Source organism: Rattus norvegicus, chromosome 1 (assembly GCF_021556685.1).
Source record: "Rattus norvegicus strain SHRSP/BbbUtx chromosome 1, alternate assembly SHRSP_T2T, whole genome shotgun sequence".
Lineage (NCBI taxonomy): Eukaryota > Metazoa > Chordata > Mammalia > Rodentia > Muridae > Rattus > Rattus norvegicus.
This window is the reverse complement of record NC_141534.1, coordinates 239,430,418-239,447,603: the sequence shown is the minus strand read 5'-3', so window position 1 is coordinate 239,447,603 and position 17,186 is coordinate 239,430,418. Positions and strand designations below refer to the sequence as shown.

The 17,186-nt window shown below is 41.7% G+C and overlaps 1 protein-coding gene across 29 annotated transcripts in view; it reads left to right on the top strand.

The window, feature by feature from the left end:
- Positions 1 to 17,186, top strand: part of Spata6l (spermatogenesis associated 6-like) — a 51,875-nt gene that overhangs the window by 4,834 nt on the left and 29,855 nt on the right. For 16 of the 29 annotated variants that reach the window (XR_015632423.1, XR_015632390.1, XR_015632378.1 and 13 more), the window contains 5 exons: positions 2,813 to 2,861; positions 6,540 to 6,581; positions 12,520 to 12,644; positions 15,530 to 15,610; positions 16,618 to 16,839. Coding sequence is in view for 21 of the 29 variants with exons in the window: in XM_087575098.1 (XP_087431224.1) it covers positions 2,813 to 2,861; positions 6,540 to 6,581; positions 12,520 to 12,644; positions 15,530 to 15,610; positions 16,618 to 16,839 (519 nt within the window). In the remaining 8 variants the exon portion in view is untranslated. Of the gene's footprint in view, positions 1 to 2,812; positions 2,862 to 6,539; positions 6,582 to 10,231; positions 11,450 to 12,519; positions 12,645 to 14,648; positions 14,709 to 15,529; positions 15,611 to 16,617; positions 16,840 to 17,186 lie in introns of those variants that run through there. The other 13 variants (XR_015632385.1, XR_015632396.1, XM_087575097.1 and 10 more) reach the window with 3 other exon arrangements.

Sequence of the window (17,186 nt, the reverse complement as noted above, 5' to 3'; positions counted from 1 at the left end):
GCAGTCGTAATTGGAAAAAACACTGGCCAGGGCTCCCCACTGCAGTACACTGTAGACTATTCGAACAACACCCTAAGGTTTTGGTTTTGGATTTGGAGATGAAATTGGAGTAATTTTTAGTTAACCTAATGGTTTTGTCCAGTGTCTCTAAGGTGGGCTTTTAGGGCGAGGGAAGACTGAGGGAAGACCGCGTCACATCCATTCCAAAGTCTGGAAGATGCTTTCCAGAAACCCACCTATCTCTTTCCAATCCAAGGATGAAAGAAACAATGAAGATGGTAACATTTAAAAGAATAGCAGCCTGTGCGTTTGAAAAGGCCAGGCTGGTCGGGGTAGAAGAGTAAATGGTTATTATCCCGGAAAATACAGTCAGAACCCAGATGATCCTACTGGCCATATGTGGGTGATGGACGTGGTGTGAAGTAGATAAGTAGGTGCTAAAAATGAAGAGTCCCCCCCCCCCCCAACCAACATTTCCCCCACTCATCAGTTCCTGGCCCTGTACAAGACTTCTAAGATAGAAATGTAAGAAGTGCATAGAGACAAAATTGTGCAAACAGGGTATGACACATCCGTGAACACCTTGGACACTTAACCTAACCCGACCTCCTCTGTGTTTTAAAAGGAGAATGATGAAGAGTCAACTTCAGATGCTTCTCTCCGGCCGGGTGGGAAAGCCCGAGATTACTAGTCAATCATACCATGGAACTGTTTCTTTTTCTTTTTCTTTTTTTTCTTCGGAGCTGAGGACCAAACCTAGGCTTTGTGCTTCCTAGGCAAGCGCTCTACCACTGAGCTAAATCCCCAACCCCATGTTTCTTTTTTCTAAAAACAAAAGTTGTTCAGGCTCATATTCTAGTTTCTTCTAGTTCCAGGTGCCTTGCAATCTGTTCCGTTCTTTAGCTGAAAATATGTGTTAGCGCGTGGTGTGGCAAAAGCATTTCCCTCCCCCACAAGCCCTTCGAATGGCTTAGATTTAAATAACTTAAAAGCATTTGGGTAAACAAATTCCTCATAAGAATTCATGAGCCCTTGTATTTGAATAGACTAGGCTGACTGGTTGTTCCCCAAGATCATCAGCCCTTACATGTGGATAGGGAAGATTCTTAGAGCTGACATACAGAAGTAACCCACAAGCAGCAAACTTACCGTCTCACAGCACTGGAGATTGGACGTCAGAAAAGTATGTTGGTGGCGACCACGCTACTTCCTGTGGTGTGATGGAAGCTAGGTCTTTGGTTTATAACACTGGTTCTCAACCTGTGGGTTGCCACCCCTTGGGAAAGATTGACTCTTTCTCTGGGGTTGCCTAAGACCATCGAAAAAAACCTCACATGATTCATAACAGCAGCAAAATACAGTTACAGAATAGCAATGAAAATAATTTTATGACTGGGGAGTCACCACACTATGAGGAGTTCTTTTAATGGGTCGCAGGATTAGGAAGGCTGAGAAACACTGGTTTATAGCACTGTAACTCCAGTTTGTACCATTTAAACATTCATCCTCTCTATAGCACATGGAATTCAAAACATTCTGAGCATTAGCCAGAGGAGCTCTGGTTCTTTCAGGCAAAAGAAGATGTGGGTGAACTGTAAAACAAAAGCAGACGCATCATTGATCAGAAATGTCAGGTCCCCTCACTGGGTTCGTGACCTCTGCTGGCTCTGTCCACTCTAACCAAGTAACTACATTTGCTTTCTCTGGTTGCATGTCAGAAGAGAAAACTTTGATTGGGTTCTGTATGGTTCCTGGATTTTTTTTTTTCCCTTCTCGAGTGCACTCGTGAATTTATTGCGGTGTATTTTTAACTTATATGCTTAAATACTCACTTGGAAAATAAAAGACACCGATCGAGTGTTAAATGCCCAAGCTACTCCATTATGACCTCATTCAAAGTTTAACTAAGCGTATTTGTATCGATCCCATTTGGAAATAAGGTCATATTCTGAAAGACTAGTGTTAGATGTCAACCTGTGAGTTTGGACAGGGACACCATCCAATGGATAACGGTGTGAAATGGAAGGATGGAATTATTGAAATAGTTTAGGGGAAAAACGTTACCTGCATTGACTTAGTAAGCATGAGTAGGCAAAACAGTGTCCAGTCTTTGTCCTCAGAGGGGACCTGGCTTTAACCTCAGGCAGAGTTTGGACCATGCTTAACCTTAAACATTGTTTAAATCAGAAGGTTAAAGGTTAAAGGTACTACTGAAGAACTGCTGGAAACCTTTTGTTTTCAGAAGGCCCTGTTCTTTCTCCGTGCTGTCTCAGAACCTTTTATTTCAGGAACAAACCCCGCAGATCTGACAATGTTTAAGGTGCCACAGTAATGGTTTTCCCACGTTCAATGGGAGGAGTCGCTCCCAACACTGCTTGTCTTTGGTGTTACACATGGGTAAAATCTGTTTGTCTTCCCATGTAGCATGGCCAATTTCACGGACAGAGAAGCCATCTAGTTATCACTTGATTCTGCTGTACGCAGAATATTTTCTATGCACTCAAGACCCACATTGATGCAAGACATGCTTGCTTGTGGAGTAGGTCAAACCGACAGCATTTTAAGCATATGCTAGACTCAGCTAGCTCAAATTTCTTTGCCCTTATCATTGTGATAATTTTAATTCATCCGTGCTATAGCCATTTGTTGTACTTTTACCACATGCTTCTTAAAAATGTTCCTGTCGAATGCCGAAATGTTACACGGCTTGATTTTCATGTGTGCTAATCCCATAGAAGAACATAAAGTACGGTTTCTGGGAATACCTTCTAGTAAAACTTTGAAAATTTCTTTTCCCTGGTTTTCTCTGTAGGTCTTTGAAGAGGCAATGGATCCTGGAGCTGTTGCAGAACTTTTAGAAAGTAGGTACTTAGGAGGAAAACAAGACATGTAATTCACAGGTACAGAACTCTGCCTCCTCTCAAGTGTGCTGTTTCTGTGTTTGATCAATATTTGAATTTAGGGAAATTCTACGGTGAAATTTAGTTCATGTTTTATTGTTTTGTTGCTTGGTTGATTTTTAGAGACATAATCTTGCTATGGAGTTTAGCTGGCCTTGAACTCTCTCCTGCCTCTGCTGTCAGGATACTGGGATTATAGGTAGATGTCATCACATCAACCTTTAAAAATGTTAATTTATAATAATAATAATTTATTTTTTAAATTAAAATAAATCAATAAAATGATAACAATTATTATTGTGTGTCTATGAATATGGGTGTGAGTGTATAATGTGTGCTTGAGACAGTTAGAGGACAATGTTGGCGAATTGGCTCACTCCTTCCATTTTGAGTTCTTGAGCTAGAACTTGGGTTCTTGGACTTGTGTGATTTTGCCCCCGAGTCATCTTACTGCCTACTACACTATTTTAAATTGTTATAATCACTATTTTAAATTGTTATAATCGTTCTTCTTAATATAGATGTGAAACCAGATGTGGTGGCATAGGACTCTTAACTCCAGTTCTTAGAAGGTCTGATCTCTAAGAACAAGAGGATCAGGACTTCAGGGTTAACCTAATTCAGGATTAATCTAGCTATCTTGAGGGTGGCTTGGATTACATGAGATATTGTCTTAAAAACAAAACGCAACAAAATTTTGTAGGATAGACATGATTTTTCTGGATGACATTTTTCTGTTCGGTTATTATAAACATTAATTGGATGTTTTTGTAACAGTCAGATCATTTGATTAGAACATTTTCATCGCCACAAAGAGAAACTTTACACCTGTTAACAGTTACTACTTACGCTTCTCTTACCCTTCTATCGAATGCAAATCCCAGAGCCCAGGCTGGCCTCGAACTCCTCTCTCTGTTTCCTGAGTGCTGAGATTACAGGTGTGTTGAAGCCTGTGGATGTGAAGTGCTTTCTTACCATTGTTTTGCATGCCTTTAATAGCTAACAGGGTTGAGAGTACTTTGGAGAAATGCCTATTCAGATTTTCTTCCTACTTTTTAATTTAATTGTCTGTCTCTGAAACAGTTATGTTTTCTTTATCTAGAATCCTAAGACTTTTAATGAAAGGAAATATCTAATATTTGTCTGACCTTCACTTAATATGGTGATCTACAGTCACACCTATTTTCTGCTGCTAATAACTCACATTTATTCTTTGTTACGTCTGTGTGGTGGTTCAAATAAGAATAGTGCCATAGGCTTATATATTTGAATGAATACTTGTCCCCCTGTCAGTTGGAGCCACCTGGACAGTATTTTGTGGCATGGCTTTGTTGACAAGATGTGTCACTGGAGGATGGGCTTTGAGGTTTCAAACACCCATGCCACTCCCAGCATCTCCTGATCAGGATGTGAGTTCTCAGCTCCTGTTCCAGCACTATGCCCACTGGCCCGCATGCCTGCCTGCCTGCTGCTGCCACGCTCCCTGCCGTGATGGTCACGGACTCACCCTCTGCCTCTCTGAGACACACATTAAACATTTTCTTTCGTACATTGCCTTGGTCATAGTGTCTTATCACAGCAATAGAAACATAACCAAAGCAGTACGGACAAATCTCCACTATGTATGTTCAGTGTGCTCTCTCCATCTGTCGGGGATCAGCTGGGCTGATTCTCTAGTTTGGCTATTGTGGATAGCACTAGAGTAAACATTGAATATTTTGGTGTAGGTATTTTGGTAGTATATTGCCTTGGATTCTTTGGGTAGATACCAAAAAGTGATATAGCTGGGTCATATGGTCCTTTTTAGTTTTTGTTTTTAGTTTTGTTTTTTTGGAAAACCTCTATATTGACTGGACTAATTCACATTCCCACCAGTAATGTATAATGGTCCTCCCTTTCCCAGAGTTTTACCAACATTTGTTATTTTCTTGATATCTAGTTTAACTGGTGTGAGAGGGAATCTTTATGTAGTTTTAATTTGTGTTCTCTTTATGTCTAAAGATGTTTAACATTCTTTTCATGTTTATGAGACTAGGTTTCATGTAGACCAGGCTGGCTCCAAGGTCACTATGTAGCTGAGGATGGCCGTGACTCCTGACTTGCCTGTCTCTAGTTCCTAAGTGCTGGGTTCCAGGTCACACCTGCCCTGTCTCACGTGCTTATTACTAATTTGTACTTCATCTTTTAACTATTGTGCACTCCTTTCATTAGCCCATTTGTTGATTGGGTTGTTTGATTTTTTGGTGTTTTGGGAGTTCTTTATATATTCTAGATATTAATCCTTATACAGATATATATAGCTGGTGAAGATTTCTCTTCAGTTCTTTAGCTCTTTTTCATTTCCCTTGCTATGCAGAAGACTTAATTTCAGGCAGTCCCATCTGTCAGTTCCTGGTATCATTTCTTGAGCTGTTGGCACTGTTTCCAGAAATGTTTTACCTTTCCCCGTATCTTAAAGTGTTTTCCCTTAAAGTCTCATTCTCATATTACACTCTTTGCTCTCTTTCTAATTGGTGTTTTGTGCAGGACAAGAGGTAAGGATAGAGCTCCATTCTCTGTCAGTGGTTCTCTAGTTTCACCAGCACCATTTGTTGAAGAGTTGTCTTCTCTGGTGTGTATTCTGGTTCCTGGACACTCCGTTCTACTGTATCGTTTGACATGATCCTTTCTGTCGATATCATGTTGGTTTTGTTACTGTAGCTCTGTGGTGTGACTTAAATCAGGCATTGTGATAGCCCCAATATGCTTTTAGCTATCGTGTGTGTGTGTGTGTGTGTGTGTGTGTGTGTGTGTGTGTGTGTGTCGCGCGCACAGGTGCCCACAAAGGCTGGAGAGGAGATCAGATTCCCTGGAGCTGGAGTTACAGGCACCTGTTAGCTGCCTGACACGGGAGCTAAGACCAGAACTTGTATCCCCTGCAAGAGCATTGTGCTCTCTTGACACAGCCATCTTTCCAGCCCCTAACGTACTTTTAAGAGACAAAATGTTGGGGTTGGGGATTTAGCTCAGTGGTAGAGCGCTTGCCTAGAAAGTGCAAGGCCCTGGGTTCGGTCCTCAGCTCCGGGGGGGGGGGGGGAGAAAGAGACAAAATGTTGCATGCCTTCCAGGAAGTAAAACCCAAACTCACTTTGTTCCACTCCCTCACTTTATCAAAATCTGTTTCATTGTTGCTATGGCGCGTATTTTAAATTATACTTGCTCTGTGGTGCCCTTGAAAACATGGTTCCAGGACCTCCTCACATACCAAAGTACATAGGTGCTCAAGGACCATAAGTAAAATGACATAGAATTTGCTTATAACCTATGCGTGAGTGTCTGTGTGTGCATATCTCATATAATTTGGATTATCTCTATATTATATACTGTAAATTTTGTACAAAGTTGTTATTCTACCTAAGTTAGAGAATAATGAGAAAAGAATATATATCTTAATACAATGCAATTACTTTTTAAATGTTTTCTGTTTGCAGGTGGTTGAAAGATCGCTGTAGAAGCTCCACTTAGAGAACCTGTGAATACAGAGGGCCAGCTATATTGTTGTTATTAGTAGTCTAAATGAGATATGGTGTTTTTAATTTAGCATTTAATTTTCTGAAGTATTAAAATTAAATATTAAAATCTCATTTTCTTCTTTCTTAGGCTTCCTAACCAGGTTTGAATTAGTACAGCTAGTGTCTCCAGGTAATATGCTAACAAACACACTTCTAAACTAACAATTTCATCTTGAAAGAATGAATGGGGACAAGATTTCAGTTTTCTTTATGACTGAACTGTTTCTAATGGTCTACTGCTCACCTGGCAGGGTAGAGCATGCCTGTTTCTCCTGTTTTGGCCAAGCAGGGCATTATCGTTTGAATTTATGACTTTTGAGTTGTATATTAATTTGTTTAGAAATGTATCATATTATGCTGCCTTATATTCAGATATGGTGTATCAAAAGTTTCATTTTTCCTATATTATATTTGTTTGTTTTTGTTTTTTTTCTGGTCATAGTCATTGTTTTCTGTATTTTTGTTTTTGTTTTGTTTTGTTTTGTTTTTTTAAGACAGGGGTTCTCTCTGTAGCCCTGGATGTCCTGAAACTCACTCTGTAGACCAGGCTGGCCTAGAACTCAGAGATTTGCCTGCCTCTGCCATGATTAAAGGTACGGGCCACCACTGCCAGACTTCCTCATTGTTTTTGGTTGCTTGCAGAATGAGGTTTGGAGGCAAGCGTTTCCCTTTGCTATAAATTTACAATATATTTATTCAAGTCTTTAACCAGTTATGATCAATACACATGTATTTCTTTCATTGCACCATTTAAACCTTTTCTCAAGTGAACTTTATTCTTCCTGAGCGTTACTGAGAAGAGAGTGATGAGCTAGATAGATGTCTCCGCTAGAGTGGGGGGGACTGAGTAGAGGCTTCCCATGAAGGTTGTGCTTCTGTGCACAATTGAACATCCCTAGGGGTAGGCCAGGGGCTCCGGAGAGGGGTTTAGCGCTAGGCATCTGCTTCTTGGTTTTGTTTTGCAAAAGTAGCCCTGTAAACAGATAAGAACTCTGCACTCTTAAGAATACAGGGATGAGCCCTCAGATTATTGCAGTGTGAATCTAGCAACAGACACTTGGCTATTATAGTGCAGATTAGGGCTAGGTGCTTGACTTTTACGGCCTGGGTGCTCCAGCGTTGTGGTGTGAATGTGGGGATCAGTGCTGTGAACACGCACACAGCTGTTCCAGTGTGAGTCCGGGTGCAGCCGTTCCAACGCTGCAGTGTGAATGCAGAGATGAGTCCTTGCGTGCGTGGGGTGAATATGGGAGCACTGGACACGCAGGTGTCACTCTGCGATCAAGGTGTCCCTAGCTTTACACAATTTTAGTGTTATGGTGTCAACCTAGGGATAAACAGGCACTTAGATAGCAGTATCTACAGATTATGGCGTTAATCCAGAGATAGATACTTGAATAAACAGTATGCAGCTCTCCATTAGAGAGTTACTGGTTTTGGTAGAGAATACAGAGCAATGCCTCCTACCCGCTATTTAGAAATGCTCACTGAATGGAAAAAAAAAAAACAAAAAAAAACAACAGGCTAAAACCAGGCCATTGAGGTTTTTTCCATAATTTTTTTCTTGCTTGACCCAATTTTATGCTTAAACATATAACCCTGTGAATTGGCAAGTTACATTTTATGTTAATAGAATAGGGTCAAGTTTATTTTGGTATTACTTAATTTTGTACTAATTAAAAAATACCCAGTATCGAATATTGAAAACATTTTCAACTCACGAATGATTATATAGAGTAAAAGTAGGTAGAGCCTACTCATTAACAATTCCTGATGGATACTTTATGACAGTTTACTGTGCAATCTTTCAGACTTTTAAAAACACACTTAGTATGGCTAATGTGCCTAGTGTTAGGGTAACACAGACGGCTCCTATATATAATTATCTATACTACTCATAGGATATTGTAAGTACTAACTTTCTAGAATTTTATATGTTTTGGACTATTATTTTTTTAGTCAAACCTTGGCCGGCTTTGAACCCGTGCGTGATCCTCCTGTCTCATTCACCCCGTTGAGTGCTTGGATGTACGTGTTTTTCTTGTGACACAGATATCTACCTATGCGGTTGTAAGAATGGCTGTTTGACTAGTTGAGCTGGCAGCATGCATTCCGTTTATAACGAATGGGTTACTCCCGTGCAGAATGGCAGCCTTATTGTGCATGTTTTATGTTCGCGTGTTCACAGACCTCCAGTTTCAGACTGCGACTGCAGTGGCACTCAGTCTAAATTACTGAAAAAACTAACAGTTTCACTCAGCACCAGATGCCGTGCAGATAAATCAGTTGATCGCACCAACGTGGCATGTGGCAGCAGCAATGGTCTTCGGTATTAACTGAGTAAACGGAGTTAGCCTAAAGTCTCAAGTAGGGTCATATGGACCATTCCGGTTCACGGAGACCAGTTCTTTTACCAGCTGCCCATTACTTCTTTGTTTTGCTGTAGATAATATATTCTTGTCTGATAGTTTTTACAGCATTTTCAGACACATGTAGGGCAGTTGACCATCAGGTTAGGGATATGGTAGCCATGCTCAGATCTTCGAAGAGCTTACTGCAGTGAATAACTGAGAGTCAGTGACTTTGTTGGTTGTTCAGCTCACAGAGGTGTAAAAAAGTGACAGACACGGGGAGCAGTGTAACTCTACGTGACTGTGACTTGGTGCTTTCTTTTTATCAATCTCCTAAGGCTTAAGCTTTCATGCTCTCTAGCAAGTCCAGCTCAATTTTCCACCACAGTCAGTAATGGCCATTAGAAGGCAGTAAGACCTCATGCTTTGAATGCCTACTTTGCCATGTGACATCATGACAGGTAAACTCTCAGTCTCAAGGAGAATCAATGAGCTACTCTATCTGGAAGCATGGTGATAAACTGTCATGTGCTCTAGTCAAACTCGTACTGTTACTAGAATTGCCTTTTCTTATAGTTCTTTTCTTTCTTTTTTTCTTTTTTTTTTTTTTTTTGTGAAAGGGGAAAACATGTTTACTGAAGTCCCCGATGATGTCATTGTCTATGCCATCATCTGGTTGAGCACGCTGAGTGCTTCTAGCCACTTTACTTGGCCTATTAGATTAGGCAGTCTGAGCATGCTCATTGGTTATTACCCAGGCTCTGTCATATCTAATTATGTGCTGACATTTCCACATTGGCTGTTGTTTGGGTTACTGAAAAGAATGATCCAACTCAGAAGACCATTTTAAGACACTTTGGAGCCCTCTAATTTTCTTTTTTTTTTTTTCTTGGCTCTTTTTTTTTCAGAGCTGGGGACCGAACCCAGGGCCTTGCGCTTCCTAGGCAAGCGCTCTACCGCTGAGCTAAATCCCCAACCCCGCCCTCTAATTTTCTAATCGGTGAAACTAATCCCCATTTAGCATTGTCTTAGTTACTTTTCTGTGATAAAATCTCTAACAAAAGCAACACAGGAGGGAATGGTTTATTGAGGCTTATTAATTCAAGGTTATAGTCTATCACCAGCTGGTTAGCTGGTCACATTGCATCTACAGTCAAGAGACAGAGTGAGAAGTGCTTGAATTCAACTTACTTTCTTATTTTTACATAGCCCAGGATCCTAGCCCAGGGATTGGTGCCATCCGCAGTCTGTAAATCGTACTACTCAGTTAACCTCAACAAGATAATAACATCTGGCGTGCCCAGATGTCAGTCTCCCAGATAATTCTGTCTCATTAAGTTGACAATAGAGGTTAACCATCAGAACTCTGCTCTAGTCAACTTTGTATCCAGACATATATATTATATGATTATGAGTGCTTTATCTGCAGGTACAACAGAAGAGGGCATCAGACCTCATTGTAGATGGTTGAGAGCCACCATGTGGTTGCTGGGAATCGAACTTGGGACCTCTAGAAGAGCAGAGCACCCAGCACTCTTGATTACTGAGCCGTCTCTCCAGTCCTCCAAATATATCATCTTTAAACATTCATTATTTTTATTTATTTATGTATGCGTGTGTATCTGTGTGACTATACGCTATGGATGTGTGGGTGCCTGTGAAGGCCAGAAGATGTTCTGATCCTTTCGAACTGGAGTTATAGACAGTTGTGAGACTCCTGACACAAGTGCTGGAGACTAAAATGGAGTCTTCTGGAAAAGTAGGAAACCATCTTAACCACAGAGTCTCTCCAAACTCACCCCAACATGTCGCTTTGAATCATCATCTCCCATCCCTTCTCTCCAAAGCTTCAAGTTCATCTCACAATGCAAAACACAATCTGCCTTCAAACGTCCCTTTTGTCTTTAGCAGTCCAGACTCTGTCTGAGACTCAAGGCGATCTCCCAACTATGAGTCTCTATAAAATAGAAAACAAGCCGTGTAGTTCCAACATAGGATGGCCTCACATTCTCATCCCCATCCTAAAAGTGCAAGAGTCAGAGTACAGGAGGGAATGATCAAAGAGAGACCAATCAACACGGAAAACATCACGCCCTACAGCTCCACATTCAGCATCAGGGCACATGAGATTGTCTGTGCTCCACAGGGCTTAGATACTCCCAACCCTCCAGATATGAAACCTGTATTACATACACTTTTTCCGTTTGTTTCCACTCCATGCCCACAACGACCACTGGTGGATTCCTTACCGTCATGGCCTCTCCTGCATCTTGGGGTCTGCATTGGAATCAAGTCTTCACATTTTACAGCGTCACCTTCACAGCTTCATACAGTGCCCTCTTCTGGCTGCCTTGCAAGGGACTCTGACCCTGAGACCTTTACTGGTCCCAGCTGTTCTCCGAAACTATGGAACAGGATTTCACGACACCTTCAACCTTGCATCGTTCATGACTCAAGACACAGTAGCAGGAGGAAGACATTTCCAAGTACCACTGCCAGCTCACGGTGAAGCCTGGCTCCCTTGGACTGTGGCTGTGTCAACATAAATATGATGACCTGGGAAGCACTTTCCTAGCTAGGAGCCTTCAAGGAGAAGGGGACCTTCTTCACTTTAGGAAGGACGAACTTCAATCACATTTGAACCTTCGTAAGGCAAATCTTCCAGGGGGTGGAGTGTTGAGCTCAGGGCACCCTCCCTGTTGTCTCAGTGCAATCTAGGAGGTTTCTCCTCGGTAACAGTCATCCCCTTAGGGATTGCAAGTGCTTTTTCTCACCAACAACCCAGATTCTTCTCCTGTCTTGACATTTCCTCCACAAAATTAGTCTATTACCTTTAAATTAAAATTCAGGGCTTGACAGATGGCTCAGTGGTTAAGAGCACTGACTGCCCTTCCAGAGGTCCTGAGTTCAAAACCCAGCCACCACATGGTGGCTCACGACCATCTGTAAGGAGATCTGATGCCCTTTTCTGGTGTCTCTGAAGACAGCTATAATGTACTTATATATAATAAATAAATAGATCTTTAAAATTCACTCAAGTTCTCAGGGTAAGCGCAGAATGAAACTAGAGACTTGCTCAAATTATCACACGAATGGCCACCTTCCAGTTTCTGATAGAGACCTTGTTGCTGTCTGAAACCTCATGGGTTGGGCCCCCATTGTTTGCTCTCCTTTCAGCATTTTTTTTTCTTTTTTCTTTTTTTAGGAGCTGGGGACCGAACCCAGGGCCTTGCGCTTGCCACTGAGCTAAATCCCCAACCCCTTCCTTTCAGCATTTTTGGCTTCAAAGTTTTCACTATGATGGTCCTTTAGGTTATGTTTATAGTATCAAAGAGTCTCTAGTCCAGAGTTCCAAACTCGTCTACATTTATCCTGTTTTAAAAACCCAAGAACCGCACAATCAAATTGATGGCAGCAACAATCCTACTTGGTACCAGCATTCGGTCTTAGCTGCGTTTCTTGTTTCCTCAATAAAATATCCTGACAAAAGCAGCCTAAGGAAGGAAGAGTTTATTTGGGCTCACAGTTTGGGGGTACAGTCTATATCATAGCATGGTCTCAAGGAGGCATTTTCTCAATGGAGGAACCCTCCTCTGAGGTAATTATAGATTGTGTCAAGTTGATATAAGCTAGCTCGCACGCCATCTGAGCCTCTGTTTTCGTAAACTTGAGACGTGTAGAAGACATTTACTTCTGCCCTTTGTCCTTTCCTTCTAGCATGGGAAGAGTTGGCCTACTATGAAAAAAACACCCGAGACTTCCTATTCCCTGAGCCCAAGCTGACATCCTCACACCTTGGCATGCAGAGGGAGGTGCTCATGAAGACGGCTATTTGGTTTCCCGTGAGTGACCCTCCCACAGGGGCTTCTACAGGAAGAAAAGTTCTTGGAGAGTGAACATTTCACTCCTGACAGGGTTGGCCTCGGGCAGGTAGCTTTTCTTGCTTAGTTTCCCCGGTTCTGTTTTCAGCCATGGTCAGATGCCCAGCTCATGACACCAAACTATACTGATTTCTACTACTGAGAGCTTTATTATCTAACTAAGCTGTATCATCCACCTATCCAGTTGTCACACAATATCCTGGAAGGTCCCTCTTTTGACACTATCTATTGCCAATTGACAGAAAGATCTGTTTGGTCATAGCTGTTATCATTAATTAGAGTAACAGCAGCAATAATATTATCTTGTATTTGCTTTATACTTTCAACCTTCTACAATTTTTTCCGATCATTTCTCTGTGTAGCCTTGGCTGTTCTGGAACTAGCTCTGTAGACCAGGCTGGCCTCGAAATCACAGAGATTCACCTGCCTCTGCCTCCTGAGTGCTGGGATTAAAGGTGTGCACCACGACCTCCAGGTAACCTACAGTTTTAGTCACTCTCTTCCTAATGATTGTCAAATTGGCCAAGGCTGGTACTCTGTTCTCTTTATCAGAAGAGAACTGTTAGAGGCTGGTACTGGGTGCATGGTGCAGCAGATAGTCAACTGATAATCTGTTTTAGTGGCATTTATCGGAATCCAAATTCAACACAGTCATTTTGATTTTTATGGTCTATGACTTCTATCTTTGAAACAATCACTTCTTTCTAAATGAATTTTTAGGTTTTGTGGATGACATCCACTTAAAGGGCCACATCTTTGGGAATTTTAAAGAGCACAGTTACTACTTAAGCTGTTTCTCACTGTGGACTGCCGTTGTTATCATTTAGTGAGATGTCACTGTCCCTGCTCTGTTCCAGGACTGTTCAGACTGTGTCATCAGAAGAACCTCAATTCCTGTAATGCTTCTGATGACTGATACGCCACACATAGTCATCAAACCTTGTCCTAACCAGAATTTTGAATCCCTGTAACTTTAAACCCTCCCTGTTATCTTTCAGGATCTGGTAAATAGTCCAGAAACCACATTTTTCTTTCTCCGGCATCATCTTCATGTATAACTTAAGCCCCTCCCCGCTAGAGGGCAGGAATTGGGGTTCATGTGAAATGCTGACCCTTATTGCTTCAAGTTATTGGCATGTTGCCCTTCAGAATGTCACAGGGAATAAAAGTTCAGGGGAAACAGCCCGAGGAACCCCTTAGATTAACTTTTTCCCCCCTCAAATTCCCAGTTAAATAAAAGCCACCTTCAAAATCAGGTGTCTTGTGGTGAATGCTCTGGGCACAAATAGAAAGACTAGCCTATAAGAAGTTGTATTTGTCGTTATTTATAAACAGAGGTGATTTATTAGCTTTAGAATGCATTGGAATACCCTCATGTACCAGATGAAAAAATATCAGTTCCTGTAATTGACTTTATCAAACTCTATTAATAATTTGGAGAGAGAGAGAGAGAGAGAGAGAGAGAGAGAGAGAGAGAGACAGAGAGACAGACAGAGAGACAGACAGAGACAGAGACAGAGAGATATTCCTCTGAGACATTTCACAAATCAAAACTGAAGCCATTGCCAATGCCCCAGGAGCAGTTGCTGCCCGTCCTGGTGTGTGCTGAGCTCACGCTTGGCATATCTTGTTCTGTCAGCTGTAATCCAGGAAGGGACTGCCCTTTCCTCTGCCATCCAGTGGAGGGGCATGTGCTGTACACCAGGAATGTACCTGGGCTCACGGAGCTGGTGGGTAGAGCAGGACTTCTTAGGCTTCACCTTTATGTCCTTAGCCACAAACATGGTGCTAATTCTCTTAGATTTTTTTTTTCAGTTCACTCTTCCCGGTTTTTATTACGACTGTAGAAAATGAGAATGAACTAGTTGTAGTCAGTCAAACTCTCTCTTATCATTCAGTAACAATCAGATTTTTTTTCTTAATTATTTCTTTCTTCCTTTCTTTTTTTTTTCTTTTTCTTTTCAGTTTTTAGAGAGAGGGATTCCCTGTGTAGCCCTGGCTGTTCTAGAATTCCTCTGTAGCCAGGTGGGTCTTGAAGTCACAGATGCGCCTGTCTCTGTCTCCTGAGCGCTGGAACTAAAGGTGGACACTGCCACCACCCAGCTCCCCCCCCTGTATTTCTATACATTATTATTTTACTCCATTTTAAATCTCATCAGTCATTTAGATGATAAAGCACCACACCAAAGTAGACATCTAGTAGTTAAGAATAGGCATGATGAATAGAAATGCTTGATATAAATGTGCCAAGGCAAGTAGATAGGGAAGGAGACCCTCTACCTGCCTCCCTCCTTACGAATTTCTTTTTCATGATCCCATATTTTAGATAGAGTAGAAAATAGCATAGACACTATTACCCAGATGCCTCCAGTGACCAGCTCTGCTCTGCCGGCCTGTGTCCAAGATCATTCTTGCCCAAATGGAAATCGTATTAGGACCCACTTCCCAGGATCGTGTTAGGAGTATGCTTTGTGGACTTAAACCTCAGCCTAGTATAGAGTATACATTATGAAGGTGTTTAGCCCCGTGGTTCTCTAATGCCCTTTAGTACCTCATGTTGTGGTGACCCTCAACTATAAGGTTATTTCATCGCTCCTTCATAACTGCAATTTTGCTACTGTTACGAATCACTATGTAAATATCTGATATTCGATCCCTTAACCCACAGGTCGAGAACCGCTGGCTTAGCTCCTGCTTTATTTTCTGTTTTTTTTAAAAAAATGTATTCTGAGTATGCTGGCTACAGGACACTTGGGTTCTTGGCGGTTCTCCAGTGAAGAGGAGATGGGCAAGCGGATTGTTTCCAGTGATTTTATTTGCTTCTCTTTATGCTGCCTTATTTTTAGGGCATTGCTCCCAAACTAGAGTTTTCTACAAGGACAGCCATCCTAGAGTGTGTGTTCCCGTGTAAAAACAGATTTCTTTGGGTAAGTATGATCAAGAGGGCTGTGATAGAATTGGCAGGAGCCCTCACCTCCTGCCCCAATATGAAGACTGTTAATCTGAAGTCGGCTTGCTAAGTTTCAATGAAACTGAATAGACAGTAACCTTGGCAGTTTGTGTTCGGTTGGTTTTGTGTTCAGACCATTTGCTTGGACGGCACATTAGAATATGTCTGCTTTGTGTTCAGAATGGTGATCTTCAAGGAGAGGCTGATGGTTAAGTGACAGGGTCAAAACCAGAATATGAGGCCACTAGCTACCCCCCCCCCCCCACATCACAGACACACGGAGTCCTTGTTAAGGTGGGATTTCAACAAAGATGCTTGTTGAGTCACTGTGACAGCTAGCTTTAATTTTTAAAACCATTTTAAGCTGGTTGGGAGGGCAGACATCCATAATCCCCGCACTTGGGGGACTGAGGTGGGAACTTACTTTTGCGTTGAAGGGCAAGTCTGGGCTACACGGTGAGACCCTGACTCTAAACAGCCTCCCTAAACTCTTAGAAATGCTTTCATTGTATTGTACAGACAGCAATGTGACCTGAAGGGACCCATGTCCATCCACGCTTCTCCCTGTCTATAATCTGCCTGTGCTTGGAGGATGTTGGTGTGTAGCTGCTGTTTTCAAAATTTCCCCTAATACATATAAGCCTCCCCGTTATTATTTAAAACATGTGATTTTAGTAAGTTACCCACACTAATTATGTTAAACTAAATGGTAGATTAAATAGAGAAATACCTTTCTTTAAATTCGGTTCAGTCTTCTGTCCTAGTTTTTAAATGTTCAACTAATTCCAGTTATAGTTGTGACTGAATTATCTTTTTAATTCAATCAAAAGAATATTTTTGGCTGGAGGCATAGCTCAGGGCAGAGTGCCTTCCAAGCATACTCAAGGCCTTAGGCTTGCTTCCCAGCACTGGAAAAACAAAATGAAACAGAACAAACCTTTGTTTGTTTGTTTGTTTGTTTGTTTGTTTGTTTTCTGCTCTCAGGAAGAAAGGTGTAAATTGCAACAGTCTTTCTCAAAACTGAACGGACCGGCAAACAACAGGAAAAAGAAGCCAAAGGAGAAAAATTCTGACCAGCTCTCCAAAGGCACACCATTTTGGGGACCCTCCCCACAACGACTCCATCTCCACCGGCCCACACAGAGGAACCCTGGAAAGAGCTTCCGGTTTCTGGGAGAAAGGAAGCCTCCATTTGTGGTTAGACATGTGAGCTTAAAGTAATTCTTTTTTCGGAGTAACTTCCTGCATGAGGATGTGGAGAAGAGTGGGAGAGAGAGTTGTTGAGCCATGCAAACTCGTGGGCAGTAGTAACTGAAGAGGGAATTCAATGAATAATAGCTGTCATTCAATTATGCTCATTTTCCAGGATTATTGTTAGGAGATGTCTATAAACACATTTCAGAAGAGAACTTGCTCAGTAAATGTCCATCAGCCCATTTTAAAAATTTGAACATTATTAATAGAGTGTGACATCCATAGATGATATGATAACTCACTGTTACTCAGAAGAAGGTGAGCTGGCAGGAACTGAAGGTGTCCATCCAAGGCTGGTA